The sequence below is a fragment of the Chelonia mydas genome, chromosome 3, assembly GCF_015237465.2.
Source record: "Chelonia mydas isolate rCheMyd1 chromosome 3, rCheMyd1.pri.v2, whole genome shotgun sequence".
NCBI lineage: Eukaryota > Metazoa > Chordata > Testudines > Cheloniidae > Chelonia > Chelonia mydas.
The window spans coordinates 38925584-38948397 of NC_057851.1; the positions used below are offsets into that span (position 1 = coordinate 38925584).

Sequence of the window (22814 nt, forward strand, 5' to 3'; positions counted from 1 at the left end):
TGCCCCTGCCTAGGAAATCCTTAACCAAAGTAGAAAAGATTCTACCAGAGCATGTTACTGGGCTAAATGACACTGCTTTTCAGCCTTGACACATTGCCAACAACATTTGCTTGATTCTGTGGGCATTCCAGTTATCCTAGACTATCTCGTCTCCTTAAAGACCTCTGGTCTGGCCCTTCACTGGGGTGCACCTAGCAGCGATTTGTGCCTTCCTCTCTCTGTTGGAAGGGCGTTTTGTCTTTAATACTCCTGGCTACTGTGCAATTTATGAAGGGCTTGATCAGGACATTTCCACCCATCATTAAGGTCCCTTTGAGGTGTAGGTTTAACCTTGTTCTGTCAGCACTCGCATGTCTACCCTTAGAACCTATGGCAACATGTGCTATGACCCACTCGTCTATAAAGGTGGCGTTCTTAGTAGGGATGTAATATGTTAACCGATTAACCAATAAGCCACAGGTCCTGGCTGCCCCCCCCCCACCCCTGAGGTCTTGGCTGCTGGCCCTGGGCTCTGCGTGGGGCTGGCAGCAGGATCCCAGGCGCCTAGGGAGGCAGTGGAGCCTAATGTTTAACCAGTAAAATTTTAATAGTTTAAATGTTATGTTATTTACATCCCTAGTTCTTAGTGGCCATCGCTTTCGCCAGAAGGGTCAATGAGCTAGGAGCCATGATGACAGACATTTTTACAGTATTCCACAAAGAGAATGTCTCCCCTAGGTTACATCCCAAATTCCTCCTCAGGATTGTTTGAGTTCCACATCAATCAGGCAATACACTTGCCTCTGTTTTTGCCGAAACCCCATGCTTCTTCTGAAGACAAGAAACTTCATTCCATTGATGTCAGGTGCATTCTACCTGCAAAGAGCCAAACCCATTAAAAAAAATCTCTGAGACGCCTTGTTGCTGTAGCAGAAAGAATGCATGGGCAAGCCATATCCTCACAGAGATTTCTTAGTGGGTTTTGGGATGCATCTTAGAATGCTACAAAATAGCAAAAATTCCTCCTCCTTGGGGATTTTACAGCTTACTTCACACACACACAAATGGCCTTCATGACATCCTTTTAGGACGTTCCACTGCAGGACATTTGCAGAGCAGCAACTTGGAGCTCTGTCCACATGTTTGCGACACACTATGCTCTAACTCAAACTACAATGGCAGATGCAACCTTAGGAACGGCAGTACTACAGGCATTTCTGCTACCGGGTTCCTCGCACCCATCTCTAGTCTGAACACTGCTTGCCAGTCACCCACATGTGGAATATACATAAGCACTGTCACTCGAAGAAGAAATGGAGGCTCCTTACTGTAACTAGATGTTTTTTGAGATGTGTGGTCCATATCCACATTCCGCTACCCGCCCTTCTTTCCCTCTGCTTTGGATCCTGTTGGATTGCAGTAAGAAGAGCAACAGGAGAAACGTTGACCCACATTGCCTCTTATACCCACAGTTGAGAGCACAAAGGAAGCTACTGCACATGTATTAGTCAACAGACACTGCTTTGAACAATATCTGGACTCAAGTGCATGGAGCGCACGGACCCATGTGTGAATGCAGATAGGGACCGCACATCTCAAAGAACTTCCAGTTATAGTAAGTAATCCCTATTTTGTTACCAAACCCCCAGGTATATTTGTTTTCTTGATGCTTGTCAGTTAATAAGGTTTGTGCTAGATATACAGCACATTTTAATAAGATCAAAGTTATGGATGTAGTATAGGGTTTCTCAAATTTTTCTTAGTGTGGACCTCATATAGACACAGAGATTGTCATATGGATGTCTTCTTCTCCCATTCCTATTCACAGAACATCCCTGTTATAACTTCAATTGCTTTCATAGAAAATTAATATCGAGAAAGTGCTTACTGCATCCTAACTGTATGTTAATGTAATTTAGAGGGTGTAAAATGGAGGAAAGCCATCTTTTCGTGGACCACCAGCAAATGTCTGGAAAACCACCAGTGGTTCACAGATCACAGCTTGAGAATCACTAATATAATGTACAGACATATTGTGGTAATTATGTTCTTCATACATGATGAGGAAGGGAGGGAGATGCCCTAGTCAGTTTAGGGCAAAATTCCCTTCTCAGATCTATATAATGGATCAGGACTCTAATATTCTGCTCTATCTCCAGGGGTATTGGTAGGAAGCTCCTGTCCTGAGGAAGAGCAGAATCTTGGAGTCAAGATCTGTCGTGTATCTCTGAGAGGAGAATTTTGCCCTTAATTTCTATCCAGAATTAAACCAATTATACATTTTCTTATAAGAAGGAATCTTGACATGATTAGAAGTAAAAGACTTAGTGAATGGTATTTTTGAACTTCAGGTTGAGTAAGCAAGACTAGTATTTTTATTTATTTTTATTTTATTTTTTATTAAAGAACATGAATGATGCTAACTGGGGAAATGCAAAATGTTTTTGCTGACTTTCTCAGTCCCAAATAAGAACATGGATTCATTTTTTTTCTTAATTGCATGAATCAGCAAAAGTGTGGGAAGCAATGCATAAGTGCATAATGGTGATTCATGTCCTACACATTAGCTGCTCAATCATGAAAAGTTAAGCTGAATGTCATGTGCGTGGGTAAATAGTTAACCAGACCAAAAGAAATTTGTTCTGTTGAAGTGGTAGTGAATAGGAGTCCTATTTTTGGAAAATCTGCTTCAGTGACTTACTGTATTGTACAGTACTTGTTACTTGGAACTAAACTCTGAATGTGTGCTATTTGGTTCCAAGTTCAAGATTAAACTTTCGCCCTGGTTTCTATTCTCTACTCTTTTGGAAAGACTGTTCAAAGAATAAAAAAGTTAAGTTGAAATTTTCTAGTTAAGAAAATAGACTATAAACATTCTCTGATGTTACCATATTTTCCTTCATCCTTCACTTATGTAATTAAACGTGGAAAATGCATCCATAGATCTCAAAATGCGTTACAAGGGAAGATAAACATTATCATCTCATTTTACAGATAAGGAAATAAGGCATAAAGGAATGAAACAAGCTGTTGACCTAGCCCAAGGTATAACATGGATGTGTGTCTGTGTGTCTCTCTCTCTCTCTCTCATAGGCCAGACTTAATTGTGAGCTTTCAACTTTGTAGTTTACGTACTTTTTTTGGGTGCTCAATTTCTCAACCTTAATATTACAGGAAAGCAAATTTTTTGCATTTACTATTATATTTTATATAATTGTTCTTGATGCAAACCAGTTGGTCAAACAACCTGTGGTTCAAATAAAAGCCTATTGGCATTGGTGACTGTACTTTTAAGAATCAAATAATAGATGTCAGATATGGAAAAGACTCTACCCAATCATTGGGTCCATCCAGTGATGAGCTGCCAGAATCTTAACAACCGGTTACCTATAAAAAGTTCTGATTTAAGGGATGTGCCTCTGTCCTACCCCCTTGCCCTCCCCAGGGGTCGCTCCCGGCATGTGGGGCGGCGGCTTCCTGCAGGCAGCCATCGGCCCGACTCCCCACCATGGGATGTGAGTGCCCCCGAGCTGGACAGCCCCACAGCGCAGGATCGGGAGAGACTGGGGCGGGGCTCACCCCAGCATGCCCAAGGAGCCCCCAGCCATGGCACCAGCTGGCGCTGCCCAGCTCCTGGGGCAGAGGAGGCGGCTGCTGCTGCTGCCAGGGGCCTGGCTCACCAGCCCTACGCGGCTCCCAGTCACATGGTGCCTGATCTCCCTGCCCAGCGCAGCCGGTCGCGTTTCCTGGGCTGGGCAGGAAGCAGCATGAAGCTCGGCTAGCATCGGATCAGCCTCAGCGCGCGGGGCCCCGGAGTGGCTGCCCGGATGGCGGCTCAGTGTAGGTACCAGCTGCAGCGTGGCCCCTGCCCTGAGACAGGACAAGGGGCCCCACAACCCTTCCATAGCCCCGCGCCCCCCAAACGGTACTGCTCCATGCACCCCCCTCTAGCACTGAGCCCATTCTCCAATGAGGGCCGGCTCTAGGATTTTTGCTGCCCCAAGCAAAAAAAATTTTGGCTGCCCCTGCTTTTTTTTGTGCCCCGCCCCGCCTCCTCCCCCGGGCATGCCGCATTTTCTCCCCCCACCCATTGCTTCCTACAGCTCCCCCCCTGCAACCTCCTGCCCTGGCTCACCTCCGCTCCGCCTGCTTCCCTGAACACGCCGCTGCTCCGCTTCTCCCCCTCTCAGGCAAGGGGGAGGCAGCTCATTCAGGGCAGCAGGTGGAGCGGAGGTGAGCAAGAGTGGGCCGGGAGTGCAGGAACTAATGGGAGGGGTAGAGGAACTGCTCCCTGCCCCAGCTCACCTCTGCTCCGCCGCCGCCTCCGCTGTGCGCGCTGTTGCTCGGCTTCTTCCCCCTCTTTCCCAGGCTTGCCGCGCCAAACAGGTGTTTGGCGTGCAGCAAGCCTGGGAGGGAGTGAGGAGAAGCGGAGTGGCGGCGGCACGCTCAGGGGAGCAGGCGGAGCGGAGGCGAGCTGGGGTGTCGGGGGCACATTTCTAGGGGCGTCATGGCCGGCCCTGGAATGCCACCCCTAGAAATGTGCCACCCCAAGCACCTGCTTGTTTTGCTGGTGCCTAGAGCCGGCCCTGTCTCCAACAGCCCCCTTCTATAACACTAAGCCCTACACCATGCACCTCTCTAGCGCTGCGAGTTGGGGCCCCCTTGGCCTGGGGGACTGCCCTAGCCACGCCCCAGCCTGGCTGGGACTTTCTGGGGCGGCGACTGCCTACCCAACCCACTCCCCATTCCCCATCCCCTGACCGCCTCCCCCCCCCCCCCAACCTCCTCCCTCTCCAACCGCTCCCTGCTCCTTATCCAACCCCTCCTCCCAGCCCTGGCCCAGCCCCCTTACCATGCTGCTCAGGGCAGCATGTATGGATGCTGTGTGGCCCGCTGGAGCTCGCAGCCCCACCCCCTTACCATGCTGCTCAAAGCGGCAGGTGCTGCAGAGCTGCCCAGGAGTGGTCCAGAGCGCTGGCACTGGCGGTGTGGCATGCTGAGGCTCTGCAAGAGGGGGGAAGGTGGGGAAGGGGCTGGGGGAGCACACCCCCCCTCCCCCGGCTGGGAGCTCAGGGAGCCCTAACAACCGGTTCTAAAACTGCTTCTAAATTTAACAGCTGGTTCACGCGAACTGGCTCCAGCGCACCACTGGGTCCATCTGCATGTAAATTAAGAAATGAAGATTGTTGGTATCGGGGTTAGGGGCAGAAGTCCCAATATTTTAAAATAATATTTGTAAAGCTTTTTGAAGATGCAATATACTGTATGCTAGTATTTCCTTTTTGTGTTCTTCCTTGCTTTAGTTACAGTAGAAAAACTATGTCTGCATTGCTACAATATTTTTGATTTGTTTGGATAACATTTCAATATTACAGATAATTGAGTGAATGCAATTATTGATAGTTTTCTGGATTCCACATTCCAATCCTGTTTGTAGGACTAAGTTGCAAAAGCACTTCCCTGTTTACTTCAGATTCTTTGTTAGAGCTATGGAGAATGAGAGATTTTATTTATTATGTTCTTAGTGACCTGTGTTGTTGTTTTTTGTTTTTCTTTAAATGAGGCTGCTGAAAATATTGAACTATGTAATTTTTCAGATGTAGTCAACATTACTTTTCCTGACAGGAAACAAGACAATTCGTTTTTCCAAAGGCGATCAGATCCAAAAGAACTGTAAATATTTACATTAACTGCCTCAGTTGGATCCTGATCTGCTAAAATCAATGGGAGTAGAATTAGGCCTTTGGTGAATTCAGTGTATCGTTCTCTCTCTGTCTCTCTCATCAGAAATAGTCAAGTGAAACCTCCGTACATATATTAGAAGATAATTCATCCTTGCTTTATAAAAGTCAGTGACTCACATTGACTTGAATGGGAGGTTGGAGCAAGCCCTTACTTATTTTCCTTTTGTTTTAAAAAAATAAGTAAATTTCATGTATTGTATCCATACGCTTTTTTTTTTTTCATTTTGTTTTATTCTGGAAGCCTAGTTTAATTCTGGAGTCACTGGGTGATTTGCTGGGGAAGTAGAATTGTTCTCAAAACAGAACTTTTTCTTTCTCTCACAGCAATCGCAAGTCACTTGTGAAAGAACAGAAAACGCTAATGTTAATTTTGGTTCTGATGTGGTTTTTATACTAATAAAAATAAGTTTTGACTTATCATGTCTTTTTAATATGTATGCCGTCAAATAGTGCATAGATCCATATTGTGATTGGAATGTTTTGTGTGGTGTGAAGCATTTTTCTGACCTAATTAAGAATGAAAATCTTTACAAGAACAATTTAGTTACTTTGGTACTTTGACGTCAAAGTATTGAGAGCAAGAGCATTTGGAGGATGAAAAACATTGAATACGTTTGGAAAATAATCTATATTTTTCCAAATAATTATTTTCATTTGAAAGAGACATATAAAGTTATTGACTCTTCCTCAAGAGTTTAAATTTTCAGACTTCTCTTTTTGTTTCAAACCAAACTGAGAATAACTAGATAAAAGAGAAGATTTCTTGTATTATTATTTACTATTTGTATTGAGGTAACACCTAGAAGTCCCATGTGCCTTATTGCGCTAAGTTCTGTAGAAGCAGAGGGGGGCAAAAACCATGGTTCCTGCATACAAGAGCTTCTGATCTAAGTTTGCTCTTTTTTTACCTTCCATGGTGCCAAGAGTCTTTTTTTCTCTTTGTTTCGGTTAGGCAGATAAATAGATATCTGTGCTATTTTAAATACTAATATGGTCACCATCAGCTCACAATCTTTAATAGAGTTATCCTCATGACACCCAATTCTGTCAAGTCGTAGGTCAGTGCCTTAACCTTTGGACCATCCTCTCTCCTCGGGTAGAAAGTAGAGAATGAAATAGGGGTGGGGGACGATGGTAACCTGGATGACTTGATTAGTTTTTTTTCTTTTTTTTTTTCTGGAACGTGAATTCTACTTATTTAGGGTTCAAGTTCTGCAGCTGCTGTTGATGGTGAGTAGTGCCTTATTTCTGAGAGACAGCATGGCCTAGTGGATAGAACACCACACTGGTCCTCAGAGTTCTAGTCCAGCCTTTGCCTCCGGCCTGGTGTGTGACCTTGGGCAAGTCATTTCTTCACTCTGTGCCTCCGCTTTCCCCTATGTAAATTGGGGATAATGAAAGTGACCTCTCTCGGCATCAAGGGATGAAAAGCGCTATATAAGAGCTTATTATTTATTTCTTTATAAATAGTCCCACTGAAATCAATGAGGCCATTCACAAAAGGCCAGGCTTTGGCCCATCTTTTCTGCCAACACAAGGCAGTAAGGAGATATAAATATTCCATAATCCACAGCACTTCCTACCCCTCTCATGGGTAGCAGTGTGTGAGAGATAACAGTGACCATGGAATTGCTCCAGTCTCTCCTACACAGGTGAGCAGGGAGTGGGCAGAGCCTTCGATCCTCTCCTTTTTCCCCAACATATGAGCCATCACATGAGCTGAAGTACTAGGGAAGGTAATCTGTAACAGGCACAGGGCCGTTGCAGATAATATCTTCCACTGGAGCAAGGGGGGAGCCAAGAAACAAAGTATGAATCTGAGCCTCAGTATGGTTCTCAGTCCACTCCTTGAACAGAAAAAATCTGCATTGCTCATTGCTTAGGGCTCGTTGCAATGCCATAATCTATCCTAAAGCAAGGTGCTACTCAGTGTTTGTATAAAGGTGGCAGAATAAGGTTTGAAGGGGTTTTCTGGTAGTTGAATTATGTATAAAATATCTCCTGAAAAATGTTTACTCGCTGCCATTGGAGTGAATAGCAATAGTTCCTTTGATTTTAATGGGATCAGGGTAGGACCTTGGATACTGAAACATTAGGTCTCATACTTATTGTATGCATATATTGCTAAGGAAGTGTTTTCCTTATTTTAATTCATTCCACCTGTGGTGATTTGGGAAACTTCTCTTACAAGGATTTTGTTCTATTCCTGAATTTATTAATGTTTTTATTTTGTAGCCCTTGGTATTTCCTTTAATATGTTAGATATTTGTTATTCAATCCAAATATCAATAAAACAATTAAGAATGAAAATTTTGTGATTCATTCTTCATATACTCTCGCTATAGGGCTCCCACTGTTGAAAAAAGCTGCCCCAGTCTGAATGCCTGCTTAAGTCACCCTTCATAGACAGGTTTCAGAGTAGCAGCCGTGTTAGTCTGTATTCGCAAAAAGAAAAGGAGTACCTGTGGCACCTTAGAGACTAACAAATTTATTTGAGCATAAGCTTTTGTGAGCTACAGCTCACTTCATCGGATGCATTCGTAGACACTGTCTTTGTAACATGAATCTTGCTTTAATACACAGGATCCGTGGTTCCTAATTATGGCCTTACATAGAGAACAAACTGTGCTTGAAATATTTATTTTCTCTCTGCAGAAATTTCAACTTTAGAGATATTAAAAAATACAATGAAACAAAACCAAACAAACCCCAAACTTTATACAGCAAGATTTATCTCTGAGGGAGTTTTATAGTTGGGTGAACAAGGCTCACAATTAGTCATTAACCAGACCATGTTCAATAGCTGGAGTAGGCACAATGGTGTCTTTGACATTCACATACTTGGTGTGGGCAGATTCTTCCCTTCCCAGCCCCACTCCCTACAACCTTTCTTATAGCCTTACCAGCTGTCTCACAGCAGTCATTCTACAGCTCACGTGCACAGCACTCACTCTCTCCAAGGGGCAGGCTTGATTGGAAAATAATCTGCTTCCCTCTTTTCATGAATTAGGGTATGGTTACTAGCTCATACCTGTTGCACCCTTAGCAATAAAGAATCTTGCTATGGCTGCAACTGTGATTCACTCTGTGTTTTAAAGGGCTGCCGTGTAAAATATGGTCTGTGCCATTATCAAGTTTGTAGAAATGGCCCTTTTGGTGGAGATGGAAAACTTGGCAGTTTGATGTATAATGGGCTGTGCAGGAGACAGTCCTGTAGTTGAGTGTCTGATTGCCCCTCACAGTTTTGGAGACACTTGTACAGCTCCTGTTTCTGTGGCCTTCCTTCTGTTGCACAAGTAAGTTTTTGGATGAGATTTTTTATGAAGTTCTCACATGATCTATTTGCCTAGAATCAATATGGAGGGATTTTCCTGTGCTGGAAACCCACACAGGGCACAGAAACACCATACTCCCAGCTGAAAAATGGTGGTACATTAAACCATGGGTGGGCAATCTTTTTGGGCTGAGGCCCACATCTGGGAATAGAAATTATATGATGGACCATGAATACTCAAAAAATAGGGCTTGGGGTGCAGGCTCTGGGGTGGGGCCAGAAATGAGGAGTTCAGGGTGTGGGAGGGGGCTCCAGGCTGGGGTACGGGGGGTGGGGGGTGAAAGCTCCAGCTGGGGGATGCAGGTTCTGGGGTGGGGCTGGGGATGAGGAGTTTGGGATGTAGGCAGTGCTCTGGGCTGGGATCAAGGGGTTTGGAGGGTGGGAGAGGAATCAGGGCTGGGGCAGGAGGTTGGGGCGTGGGGAGACTCAGGGGTGCAGGCTCCGAGCGGTGCTTGCCGATGCTTCCAGAAGCCGATTGAGGTATGTCCCTTCTCCAGCTCCTATGCAGAGGCGCGGTGAGGCGGCTCTGCACGCTGCCTCATCCGCAGGCGCTGCCCCATCTGCAGGCACTGCCCCTGCAGCTCCCATTGGAGCGCCTGAGGGCGCCATTGGAGTGCGTAGGAGCCGGAGGGGGGCCATGCCGCTGCTTCCGGGAGCTAAGTGGTGCGGCCCCCAACCCTGCTCCCTGGCTGGAGCGCCGGAGTGCCAGAGCGGGGCAAGCCCCAGATCCCGCACCCCAGTAGGAGCTCACTGCCAAGGTTATGCCAAAATTTGAGAGCTTTCTCAAGCAGTAAGATAAACACGTTCATTAAGCTGTACTACTGGATAGCGTGAGGACTCACCAGTGATAATCCTGACATAGTTACGAGGGAATTAGTCCACAGAAAGCAATGGTGACTTTCTTTCAGTGCCCTTTGGGCAAGACTTGAAATGGTTGGGTTTTTGTTACCCTGCCAAGTAGCACTTACTGCTGTCAGGGTTTTAGTCTTTTCAATACCAGGAAATCAGACCTTTTCACAAAGAGGTTAGTTAGCCTTCATAAAACCTTAAGGCATGAAGGGCAAGTGCTCAGCACCTCTGAAATTTAGGCCACACCGGGTGTCTTTCATGGTCAAAGCCTAGTGCTTTAGATTGAATTGGGGTTGGAATTCCCACCTTGTTGCCTTGTGATAGGAGGCTATACTTGGAGATCATTCCAGCATCCTATTGCTTTAAACCAACAGTTCTCAAACTTCATTGCACCACGACCTGCTTCAGACCATAAAAATTACTACACAACCCCCAGAGGGTTGAGCCTGAGCTCTGCTGCCCTGGGGGCATGGGGGAGCCAAAGCCGAAGCCTAAGGGCTTCACCCCCACCGCCCACGGCTGAAGCCGAAGTCCGAGCCTTGTTGCCCCGGGTGGGGGGCTTGGGCTTCACTTTTGGCCCTGGGCCTGAGCAAGTCTAATGCCAGCCCTCGTGACTCCATTAAAACGGGGTCGGGACCCACTTTGGGTCCTGACCCACAGTTTGAGAACTGCTGCTTTAAACCATCTTGGTAGCTTTCTGGCTCCACTTTCCTGTCAGATGGTTCTGCTTATGTTGACAGAGAACTCTCTCAATGAGCAATCATTGTCCTGGGATGTCCAGACAACACAGGAAAAAAGGCTTGCTGTCCTTAGCCCTTTTGTTGTTGTTGTTTTGTTTTTTATGTAGAGTATGGCTTTTGGTTTTGCCACCTGTGGGTGCTTAAGGGGTGTTCCATGACTATAGATGGTTTGGCCTTAGGTAGGTGGGGAGGGAATTGTTTGTTTTGCTGAGGGTGTATTTTGGGTTCAAATGACTATCTCTCTTGTATGACTATGGATGGAACATCAGGCTCTGCATCCAAAATCCAAATTGCACAAAAACATAAAACAAAATTTTTAATGTGTGGAAGGAAAGTCAAATTATTGTAAAGATACATCTATCGGGGTCATAAGACATTCTTCCACGAGCAGCTGCATCTTCTATTGATAACTACAGGGTCCAGTGGGTAGTGTACTAGCCTAGGATTTGGGAGACGTGGATCCAAGTCCCTGCTCTGCCACAGACTTCCTGTGTGATTTGGGGCAAGTCACTGAGTTTCTCTGCATCTCTGTACAATGGAGCACTTCCTACCTCACAGAGGTGTTGTGAGGGATTAAAGATTGCAAGGTACTCAGGTATCAAGGCAAAGGGGACTATGTAAGTATCAGAGTTAAGTAGAGTGTTGTTTTAGCTGTGTCGGTCCCAGGATATTAGAGAGAGAAGGCATGTGAGGTAATATTACCTCACCCACCTTGTTTCTTAGATAAACAGAGACCACTATAAATTCTAATGAGAAATATCAAAATGGCAGTGGTATTAAAAACTTCCTCAGCTTAATTCTTTACATTTTTACTAATATTTGGCTGTGAGAACACAAATCATTTAAAAAACTATTGTAGCCACTGGAATTAAGCTGTATGTATACTATATATGGAAAAGAACATACAGTAATCTGTTGGAGGCCTTCTAGTTAGCATTTTTAGCATATTTGACAAAAAATATCCAGAGATACAGGGTTTACCTTCAGGATGTAACTAGTTATTATGTGTTTCATCTTTGGAAATGTGAGTTCCAGTTACTACTCAAGCTAAAAAGAAATGGAAAAATAACCCTATCAAGTAACCATAACTCTCTTCCTTTATTTCACATGGTAATTTTGGTGGGGAAAAAATGCATTCCTGATGACACCATTTGAAAATTTAATAAGCATGCCTTTCTTTTCCACGGAAATATATGGGCGTGAGAGAGGTTTGAGGAGAGACAGGGTGGGGAAATGTTTCCTTTATATTTTAAGGGAAAACACACTTCCTTCTTAATGGATAGATGTTGTGTATGGATGTCAAACCTCTTCAGCCTTAAGCACCAAATGACTTAATAAATATCTATGACTTGATTGAGAATTAGTAATGATGGGTAAAACGCAAAGCAACTGAGAAGAGTGTTTCTTTCATGTAGAAATGGGAATGCTTATCTGACTTATCTGAATACTTTGGGACTGCCAGCAGCTTCCCTCCTAAATCTATAACAGTATGGCAAGTACACTCAGGAACATTTTGTACGTACCAGCTAGATCTACACACACCAAGTAATGCACAACATGTTAGTGCATGTATAAATCACAGCCCTGTACAGTGCGCTACCACACCATGTAGACAAGCCCTTTGACTTTCCATACTTTTATAGACTCTGAAGTCTTTCCCACTCCTTGCATTGTGGGATGATCTAGGCCCAAACCCTGTGAAATCCTTTCCACTTACTCCTTTTTTGAATGAACCAGAAATGGGCCTCTTGGGACTGGGACTCAGGAAACCTGGGTTCCCATCCTGACTCTGCCACTGACTTGTTGTGTAATCTTGGGAAAGTCACTTCACCCCTGTCTGCCTCTGTTTACCCTCTTCCCCTTTGACTGTCTTGTCTGTTTAGACTGGAAGCTCTCTAGGGCAGATCTGTCTCTTACCATAGCGTCTAGGACAATGAAGCCCAGTTGGGCCATCTAAGCGTTGCTATAATACAAACAATAATAATTGATAATGTTTTGGGAAGAGAGAAAAGGGTCTCTCATATTCTGGGATTTTTCTCTTCCATGGTGCACTCTGGGTCAAAATGTGGAGATGATCCAGAGAATCTTGTTACACTTAAGTCATTGAGAACATTAGGCCCACTCGAGTGCATAGTAGTTGTATTGCACAAGAGAGGAGGGTGATCAGGTTGCCTTTAGAAGCTCAGGCTGGAAGTGGGATACCCAGACACCCTTCTTGTTCCATTCCTTTCCTAAAGGTAAATAGAGGTAGAGGTGGGGCTTAATCAATTTTTTCACACTTTCCAGAAAAGTTGAGTTTAAAAGGGGTTTTTTGTTAGAACTTGTTAAACAGAACCATTTTTTTCTGGACTTCTTTAAAAGTCAACAACAACTTGAACAAAAACTAGAGAAAGACCGTCAAAGTGGTAAAATGCAATGGTTGTTACTTCTCAAGGTGAACAAAGGCAGCCTTATCTGGCACTGCAAATTATTACTGCAAGGTCCACCTAAGTTAGTTATTTGTTGCAAGGAAAAAGATACATCAATGTGGTGTTTGCTAACAAGCAAGTTAACTCCATGGTGTTGGGACTGGTGATTTTTGGATGTTAACTGCCAAGTGGAAAATGAATTGTCATGCCTTTATGAGTATTTTAGCACTTCTGACCCTGTGTGTGATGGGAGAAAGGATTTTACAGAAGGGCTCAGCACCCATAGTTTGGGGGCAGATTTTCAAAGCAAGTAGGCGCTGAAACATGCTCAGTTTATCAAATGAACTTCAGTGTTACAGTGGGAGCTAGCGGTACTGGGCACTTTTGAAAATCTGGCTCTCATTTAGGCGCCCAAATGAGAGCTGAGCTCATCAGAAAATCTGACCACAATTGTGAATGCTGAGCACAAGAAAATCAGGCTCCAGGGCCTTTTGCTCCCCCTCTCTTGTCCGAAGAAATTAACGATGGTATTCGATGGCTAAAGTATGAGACTATGCTAAATCAAAAAGCAGACTCGCTAAATCTGGAAACAATGCTTACCTTCAAAAAATGTGCTTTCTTGCAGAGGTATTCGTTCTGTTAAAGGAACAGAAAATTAGTGGACACAGCAGTATGGAGGCAGAGGATTTCCCTCCCCCACCACATGAAGGTAACTGGAATATTCCAGCTTTTTAGTTGCTCACAGTGTGACAGATATATCCCCTCTCCACTAATCACTCCCAAAATCTTTAGTCAATTTGATCTCCCCCCGCCCCCAGGTGTTTTTGTTGTACATGTTGGCATTATCCTCATGAACACATTTTGTGTTTGTTCTTTAACCATTATTCCTCAGCCATTCTTCAGGGGTTATGTATATTTAAGGCCTAATTGCTGGCGCATTATGTCAGATTCTTTCCAATGATTTCTGTGAGCACGGGATCAAGAATGAAGTTTCATTTTTAACAGTCTCTCCATTGCTATGAATTTCCTCATCTGTTGATCTGATTTCTGAGCTCTGCCAGTTACTGTCTCCAATATGAGGTGTTAAAAGTTGATTAGACTGATACACAATTATTATATGCTCAGAAATGTCCTCTTTGAGGACTCTCACTTTGTTGTGGTGAAGGGGCTTGTGTGTTCCAATGATCCTCAGAGCTGAGTTGCTGGGAGCTTCATGTTCCTGGGAGGATCTCCCAAGGCGAACAGAACTGAGGGGAGGTCCCAGACAAGCACAGTCCAATCCCCCAAGTCCTCAATGATGGATCAGGCGGAAGGGGGATCTCCACAGCTGTGAAAGCGGATGAAGGCTGCAGCAAGTGGAGATCCACAGTCATCTTGGACTTTCTCTGCCACTGGGCCCCAGACCTCCAACTTGTCATGACTGTGTGGTCGCTGTAGGTGCACCAGCTTCCCCATGTTAAACAAAATCATGCACAAGCTTTTACCATGGGAAATAACATCTCTCCAATCTTCCAAGCCCTGTGGTGACAGGGACAGGATTAGTGAATTTGGTAGTCCATAGCCATGAATCTGCACACAGGCGGTGGTAGTTAGATGGTCATCTGGCACCTGGCCTTAGACAGGGGTGCAGTTCGGCAGCTACTATCGCGACTGAGCAGTCCTGTTTAGGATCCCCTCTGTTCACCCTGCGTGGGGAGAGGGCTAGAAAAGGTGCTGTAAACCTAGGCTGTCTCATACACTCCTGGGTGGATTGCCACATCCAGTGGGATCATTCTGCCTTCGGTCAAAGCTATAAAAAGACAGTGACTTTTGCAATATGGAATGTTCGCCCTCGAAGCTGAAAAGAGTGAGAGAGGAGGAAGGAAAAAGAAATAGCTTTCTCCCGGTAGGCCGCTGGCCTGCCAAAAAATGTCTGTACCTACTGTGGGTGGATTTGTGGTTCCAGGATCGGACCCTGAGTCATCTCAGGACCCATATGTACATCCATGGTAGAGATCGTCTCAAATTGAGGGATTGCCAATCAATCAATCACTCAGAAATGTGTCAGTGCTGGTTTGATTTGGATATAAACTTTTCTTTTTGTTAGTATTATTAGAAGTAAAAATGGAAATAATTTACATAGCGCCTTCAACTTACATAGCTCTTTAGAACATGCAATAGGACAAGTTTCCTACCTCAAAGATCTTGGGGACCGATTCTGTCCTTCAGGCTGTCTGATCTATGATTTTTGTGGTCTAACGGGGGCTGCTGTAATGTGGCCTAATGGAAGCTGAGGGAGACTTCCCTAGGTGCAGAGACTACATTTGCCCTCTGACAAGACCTGGCACAGGGGGCGTGCAAAGGCGGAGCAAGGAATGGGAGAGGATGGGGCTGTCCACTATAGTATGGACCACTATGGAAAATTCTGGGTGCTCCAGATTGTGGAGGAGCCTATAGGAAGCTCTTTCAGGCCTCTAGCTGCTTTGATTTATTCTGAGGGGTAGAGTAGCCCAGAATCCTGAGAGCTCAAAGATGGCATTACATACAAAGCTACCTTTGCCCCTCCCTCTCCCATTGGTCTGTGTATACTGTGCTGGAGAGAGAATTCACCTTTAGGCTTTTTCTGTTTCATTTGTGGATTTATGGTGAGCACAGTAAGGTATGTAGGCACTTGTGTCCATTATGCACCATTTGCATCTTGACAGGACAGCCAGAGGAGTTTCTTTCTACATTGTTTCCCTAGTTAGCATCACCATCTTGTTTCTTCCCTGAGTTATTTAACTATTTGTATATGTAACTATTTCAGATTGTCTGAATCTTTCTCCTTCATATATATTACATTAAAACTTCATTTTACTTCATACCAGCTGAGAAGATTCTCCAGCAGTGTAGATTTTCTATCACTGACCATTTTAAAATCAAAATTGGATGTTTTTCTAAAAGCTGTGCTCTAGGAATTATTTTGAGAAAGTTTGATGGCCTGTGTTATACAGAAGGTCAGACTGGATGATCACAATGGTCCCTTCTGGCCTTGGAATCTGTGAATCTGTAAACATTTTCCAGTTGCCATAAACGTTAAAAATCACTTGTCTTGGTTTTGTTGAGTGATGACTAGGTAGGAACATAGGAATTCCCATTCTGAATCAGAGCAGTGCTCCATCTAGTCTAGTATCCTGTCTATGACAGTGTTGCATACCAGATGCTTTAGAGAAAGGTGAAAAAACTCTGCAGTTATGGAATAACATGCCCATAAGGAAAGATTTCATCTGGCCCCACTATTTTGAGGTTGACTTTTGCCTTGAAGCGTGAGGGTTTAGATCCTTCCAAAATGCACACGCGCTCTCTCTCCCTCTCTCTTAAATCCTTGCTGTTATTGCTCTGGATGTGACTCTTGGTTTTGTTTAGTGATGAATTATGAGCATTGGCAGGATATCCAGTTACTACAGAAAGATGAAAAAAATCCCTTTATCAGACTGCCCATATCTAACGAATGTACGTTAGCGGGGGAAAGACTCATTCTGCACATGGGCTGAGCCTATTATTGAACAAAGAGATCTAGCAAAATAATTGTAGTTGTGGCATCTAAGGCTCCGATTAGTGAAGCATTTTAGCCCATGTGTTACTTTAAGCATGTGTGCCAATGAGTCTACTTATGTACTTAAAGTTAAGCACACTGGAGTGCTTTGTTGAGTCAGGACCTAACTTCTGACTCACATTTTAGACAGATAACAGCAAATTTTAGTTCCTTTATTTACTGAGATCTGACTTATTTAAAATGTGCCAACATGTTGCTCTAGACCCTACTTTTACTGACACTGTTGCCAATGAACACAAAACCCCTGTTCCGAAGAGCTTACAGTCTAAAGATTCCTGAAGCTAGATTACTTTTTAATTAATGTGGTGATTTATATGAGCTCCAGGATGTGAATGACTTTAATGAACGAGCAGATTTGAATTTACTAATGATTTCTCTCTTGAGAAAACCCGATGCTAATAGAAGGCCTGGAAGTTAGATTACAGGAAAGATTCCATGATGCCGAATACAATAGGAAATCTCAGTAATTGCCCTAAAATGCCCTTGTTTTCCAGCTCAGACACCAGTGTTGCTAAGAAGATATAGTGACCTGTGCCTCACGGGGGAGAATACATGTGTTATAGGATGACCGTTTCACTTATGACTGGGCTCATGGGATCTTTTCCCCCAAAGTGCTCATAGCAGGAGACAGTCATGAATTTGGGTGCTGGGAAGGTTATATCTGAGTTTCTTTTGGATACTGATCTAAATATTGATGATGGTTAATTGGGGAAAAGAAACTCAAATAAAAAGTTCACTTTAAGCAATTGGGTCAAAATTTTCAAACTTGGGAGCTGAACTTTAGGAACCTAAATCCATATTTAGGCACCTGAATGAAATTGACCTGACTTTCAGAAAGACAGTCCCTGTAGAATGTATTTGAGAGTGCTCAGGCCCCTCCTTTAAGATCTCTAAATGAAGATGCAGGTGCCTAACTGAAGCGTGTGATTCTGGCTCCTATCCCAGGCAGCCCGGATACAGGGCTAGGTGGACCATGGATCTAATGCAGCATGGCAAACCTTGTGATTTTTTTTTTTTAATGCTAACGATCTTTGTAAAATGTTGGCCTTATTTTCCCAACTCCCTTTCTTCCCCTTCTCTATACTGGGATCTTTAGGGTGGCATTTTTGCTCCTCCTACCCTCTTGTTCCATACTAACCTTGCTATGTTTTTGCTCTGTCCCATCAAAACCCACATGTTATTCGCTCTCCTGTTCACATTGCAGCTACTAGAATGGCATGACTCGAATATCATGGGGTGCAGGGCAAGAAGGTGGGCTCTCAAGATGTTCCCTGCCACTTGCTAAGGAGATATATGGGGAGGAACTGAAGTCCACGCTTAGCAAACTGGACGTCTCTCTCCCCTTCCCTCTGCTGATTAGTTGGGGAGGTGGCTAAGTCCCCCTGCCCAAACTCATGTGCCTGAGAGGTGGAGGTAAGGCCTGTGGTCAACATGTAAACCCCTCTCTCTGGCTCTGGATGGACATAGACATACAACAGCAGCACAAAGGGAGCTAGAAACATTCAACAGATGAGCACATTGCTAGGATGCTGAGCAGGGGTGGCACTGAGATCCATGCTGTGCACTGACTCCAGTGGCCTCTGGTACATGGTGGTATTCTTTCTCGGAGGATCCACAGCCATCTTAAAGTCCTGAACTATAGTCTAAGGGCCAAATTGTTAGAGGAGGGGAAAAAAATCTAAGTAAGTCAATAGATATTACTCAGCATCTCTGTCTGCCACCCCCACAAATGCAGCCTGAGATTTGAAAGTTATCTGGATTCTTTCCTGTTGATGGGAGGCAGCATGATCTGCAGTGCAAAGCTGGGCATCAGGTGTCTTGAATTCTATTCCTGGCTCTGCCCCTGACTTCCTGTGTAGCCCTGGACAAGTAACTTCACCATGTCTCTCTACCTCAGCATCTCCATGTGTAAAATAGGTTAGCAATATTATCCCCATCTTCCTCGTGGGGGTGATATGAGGGTGAATTACAGTTGTCATGTCAATGCAAAGTATGATTGTTTTAGGATTTGTCTACCTGGTGCATTAGTCTGCACCAGAAGGGTGTAAATTCTAGGGTGCATTAGCATGTCACACACTAACACTAACATGTTAATGTTGTACTGTTTGAAACAAGATTACATTAACACCGCTTAGGGAACTTCTAGTGCATGCCAGCAGGGTCCATCCGGGCCAGTTAGTGTGCAATACACTAGTGCTCATTAGAATTCACACACTTCTGGTGTGGATTAACGTAACGTGTGGAGAAGTCCTTACGCAAGGTGGGCAGTAACTCTGTCCCAACTGAGGCATATTATAGGCATGTTTAAGAGGCAGCTGAGGTCTACAGGAGGAACAATATCTGGGAAAGTGGTGCATGTGTTTCCTTCATCTCCTCCTCCCTTTATTGTGCTCATACAACATAACTAACTGTAGCAAACACATGCTGCTGAATTTCGTGTGTGTGTGTAATACTGACATTCCATTCATGCAACAATTTAATTTCATGGTGACAAGTTTACATCAGTTAACTCCCACAGAGCAAATGGAGGCACTGCAGAAAATTTTAAAAGATGGTGGTTGTCATGCTCCCTTACCCCTCCCAAGTGACTTGACTTTTTTAAAAGTGATTCTCCTTTGAGGCACAAACATCAGGAATTCCCCAGTATTTATGTTTTTGTTTATTTTCAGTGGGCATATGTATTAGCAGGAAGAGATTGAAAAAGGACTCTTATTTAAAAAAAAAAAAAAAAAAAAAAAAAAAAAGAAAAAAGGCAAAACCAAAAAAACCTGGCACTTCTGAGCTCGGATACTGCCAGCCCATGTTCACTGCTCTCATATATGTGTGCTCATGCATGCATATACAAGAGGTGGAACATTGCTTTTAATATTTGTTGATTCGTTTGAGACAATAATAATAATTAAAATATACTGGTGGCCTCCCCACCAGCAGAGACGAGACTTTAAAGATTAAGCATTAAGGGTAAACGAAGACCATGTACAATGCACTATTATGTTTCTTATTAATTACTGTAGCCAAGTATGTGCTCCACACCCATCTGGACAGTGAAGGGACATGTTGTGGAATGCAGACACTGCGGTAGTTGCCAGGCCTGGAAGGAAAGACTTGCAGCCATAGAAACAGATGGACTGGTGATTTCTGCGCACTGCATTTCTCCCTGTAGCTGTGCTTTCTTCACACTGACCAGCAAGGACTTGGGTCTGGTTGCTCTGATGCCATCTATTTTGTATTTGTTTATGGTACTATGTTGAAAAGGGTATTACTTCTCCTACTACCCTGTCACAAAGGTTGTTTTTTCTTCCTACCCACATGGGAACAGTCCTTCTGACCCTGTAAACTGGGATCCCCTCTGCTACTTTCCCTTCCCTCTGGGAGGAATTAGAGATACTTATTGGGACCCTGTTGAGAAGGAAACTGGCCTGCCTGCTTCCTCAGCAGGAATGGGTACCAGAAAAATTGTTGCCTGCCTGAAGGAGAAAAATCATCGATTTGCTTTTAACAGACCTTTTTTGGTGTGTTTGTTTCCCCACCTTTTATTTGGTTGCTACCTCTTATTCCTGGGGCAAGGTAGCATACCTCATCAGTGGCAGATTCAGAACATAATGAAATCAATGGGAGTCTTTGGATCAAGCCCTCAATACTTTGCGCTAATCAGAGTTGTCCTAAAAATAAATCATCCTAACCAAATAGTGTAGCTGCAGAACAGCAAGATAGGCTGCTTAGTAGCAATTAGCTTTGTCAGATTGCTCTAAAAAATTTCTCTTCTAGTTGTATTAAAACTCCAGAACCATGCCTATATAGTGCGTTCTTTTGTTCCTTAAATATCTGTTTAAAACTGCGTTGAAATTTCATGATGTTTAGTGTAAAAACTCTCCAGTTGTGTGTATTCTTCTTCTGCATTTCCTTACTTCAACTGTTCTGTGCTATTGTAGTGAGCTTTTAAGCAGCTGCCACGCTTTGCTCCAGAGATGGCTGTATGTCATTGCCAGATGAAGTGAATTCCATACTGTTTACAACATGCACTGTGAGATTAAAGGTGCTGTGTGTATATATATCATTATTCATTTACCTTGTTCAGTTCCGGTTGAATAATATGATATTTCTGGCAGCATCAAGAAATATTTTTATTAAACTTGTGTTGTGAATGACACTGAAACGAGGCAGTTAAACTGGAGTTTTCATAATATTGGTAAGGAAATCAATTGATATGTGTCTTGTGATTTGGTTTATGAAGGTTAGGGGCTGTGAGATAAGTGGGCCCATATTTCATGTTAAAACAGAATAAGTCAGCATTACCATGCTTGCTTTGGGGGTTTTAATAAGATCATTGCCTAAATTAAACTGCAATCATAAAGGGAGTTGGTCTTTGGCTATGCTGCATTGTTTGTAAGAGGCGTCTGTTTTCAGCAGACAGTTAGAAATGATGGTAAAAAATTAAGCCAAGATTGGAGAAGAATGAGAACAGAATATGAATTGTAGTTATGAATAGTCCTTTGTTTCGGAAGCTGTTTGCAGCTTGATGTCTGAATCCCATTTAGAATAGAAAAACTTAAAAGATCACATTACTCTCAATAAATAACAGGAAAAATAAATCAGTTAAAGTAAGGATCAATTAATTAATTGAACAGTACATTCAGGGTCTCTAAGAGCAGTAAAAATATTTAGATGGTCAGCAATACATCTACAAATTTACGTCACCCCAGTCACGTGTGTTTCCTCTAATCAAGTGAGTTAAGAAAGACAAAGAAATTTGCGAAGTAAAGATTTACTTCCAAATACAATATTTACAATACAATATTTACAACCCTCGCCCACTCCACCCCTTTGAAAGAAGCCAGCAAACCAGTCACTACTCATTTGTGACTCTGAAACTTATCAGATGTGGTCCATTCATTAGTATTGCAATAAGAAAGGCTAGCTTGTCCATTTTGATGTTTCCTGATATCTCTCTGCTAAATAATTTTTAATTGATATCTTTAATCCGAGTAAATCTTTGTACTGCTCCGTAATGTGCTATTGTTGCCTGACTGAACTTGAGTGAACTAAATATGCTGGAACAAGTCTCAGAGATCTGAATTGAAATCTGTTTGACTTCATGAGACCAAAGAAAGGCTGATAGACGTTAATAATAGGGGAAAAGAAGATGAACTCATGTCTGGCCTGGGTAGAATTATAATTAATTTGTTTTTGAAATGAAAAGGGAATATATTTATAAAGGGAAATTTTATTGATTTGTGTATTCATGGGAGAATGTTAAGATATTTCTGACATTTGAAGTCCAACAGCGAAACCAGAGTACAGTAGAACCTTGATTTTTATTAACCAGACTTAGAAGAACCATTTATCCTGACTGGAAAAAAATTGCATAACAGATATGATGTTGCCGAAGAACAAATTGACATTCCTTCACATTCAGATGCCCTCAAAACATTGGGAATTACTTTGCAATTGTTTCCAGGACAAGAAGAAAGTGATACAGGGTCCTGTGCTGAAAGGTATACACAGTACCTACTGTAATTTTAAGGTGTTCAATTTTATGAGCTTTTCTATTTTTATGAACTCCTCAATCCCCAATTAGTTGGTAAAACCGGCATCCTACTGTATAAGGGGAAGCTGAGCTTACCTCCCTCCCGTACTTTGGGGCACATAACCAGGACTCATTGGCAGGAGGCAGAGCAGATGGTTTTGCAATAGGCAATAATTTTTTTTCTGCTATACTGTAGGTTCAGGTCAATATTTCAGTATTCCATAACTAAGTCTAGGACCAATCAAGTGGTGCTTTCTGTAGAATTTGCATAGACAAGGTGTTATCTCTTATGTGTTATTGTTACGATTTTTCTCTCTAGGTATAAGATTGTCAATTAAAGCTTCTTTGAGTTAAGCTGAAGATGGTAGCTGAACTATTGAATGAGGCATTTGTTGGTGCTGTTTTCCTGACACCAGAGAGGAAATAAAATATGTGGGCCTTTTAAGGATGGCTGAGGAAAAAGTAGATAACTGCATGAGTAGTAGAGCTTCTCAACATTTTCCCATCTAACCCTTTTTTATGATGGAAACTCAAGTTTTCGGTGAATCCGAAATTTTTACAGTCTGCTTTCCTCAAAAATGTTGTGTTGTGTTCTGTTTTTATCATAAAACCCAAACCCTGATTGATTTAATTTTAGATGAATTAGGTGATGGGGGGGG

The 22814-nt window shown here is 43.3% G+C and overlaps 1 protein-coding gene across 6 annotated transcripts in view; it reads left to right on the top strand.

Annotated features, from left to right (window-relative positions):
• ARHGEF10 (Rho guanine nucleotide exchange factor 10) overlaps positions 1 to 22814 on the top strand; it is a 180244-nt gene that overhangs the window by 12188 nt on the left and 145242 nt on the right. For all 6 annotated transcript variants that reach the window (XM_043542338.1, XM_043542336.1, XM_043542335.1 and 3 more), the window contains exon 2: positions 13680 to 13763. In XM_043542338.1, coding sequence (XP_043398273.1) covers positions 13727 to 13763 — 37 coding nt within the window. In that variant the 5' untranslated portion in view covers positions 13680 to 13726. The remainder of the gene's footprint in view (positions 1 to 13679; positions 13764 to 22814) is intronic.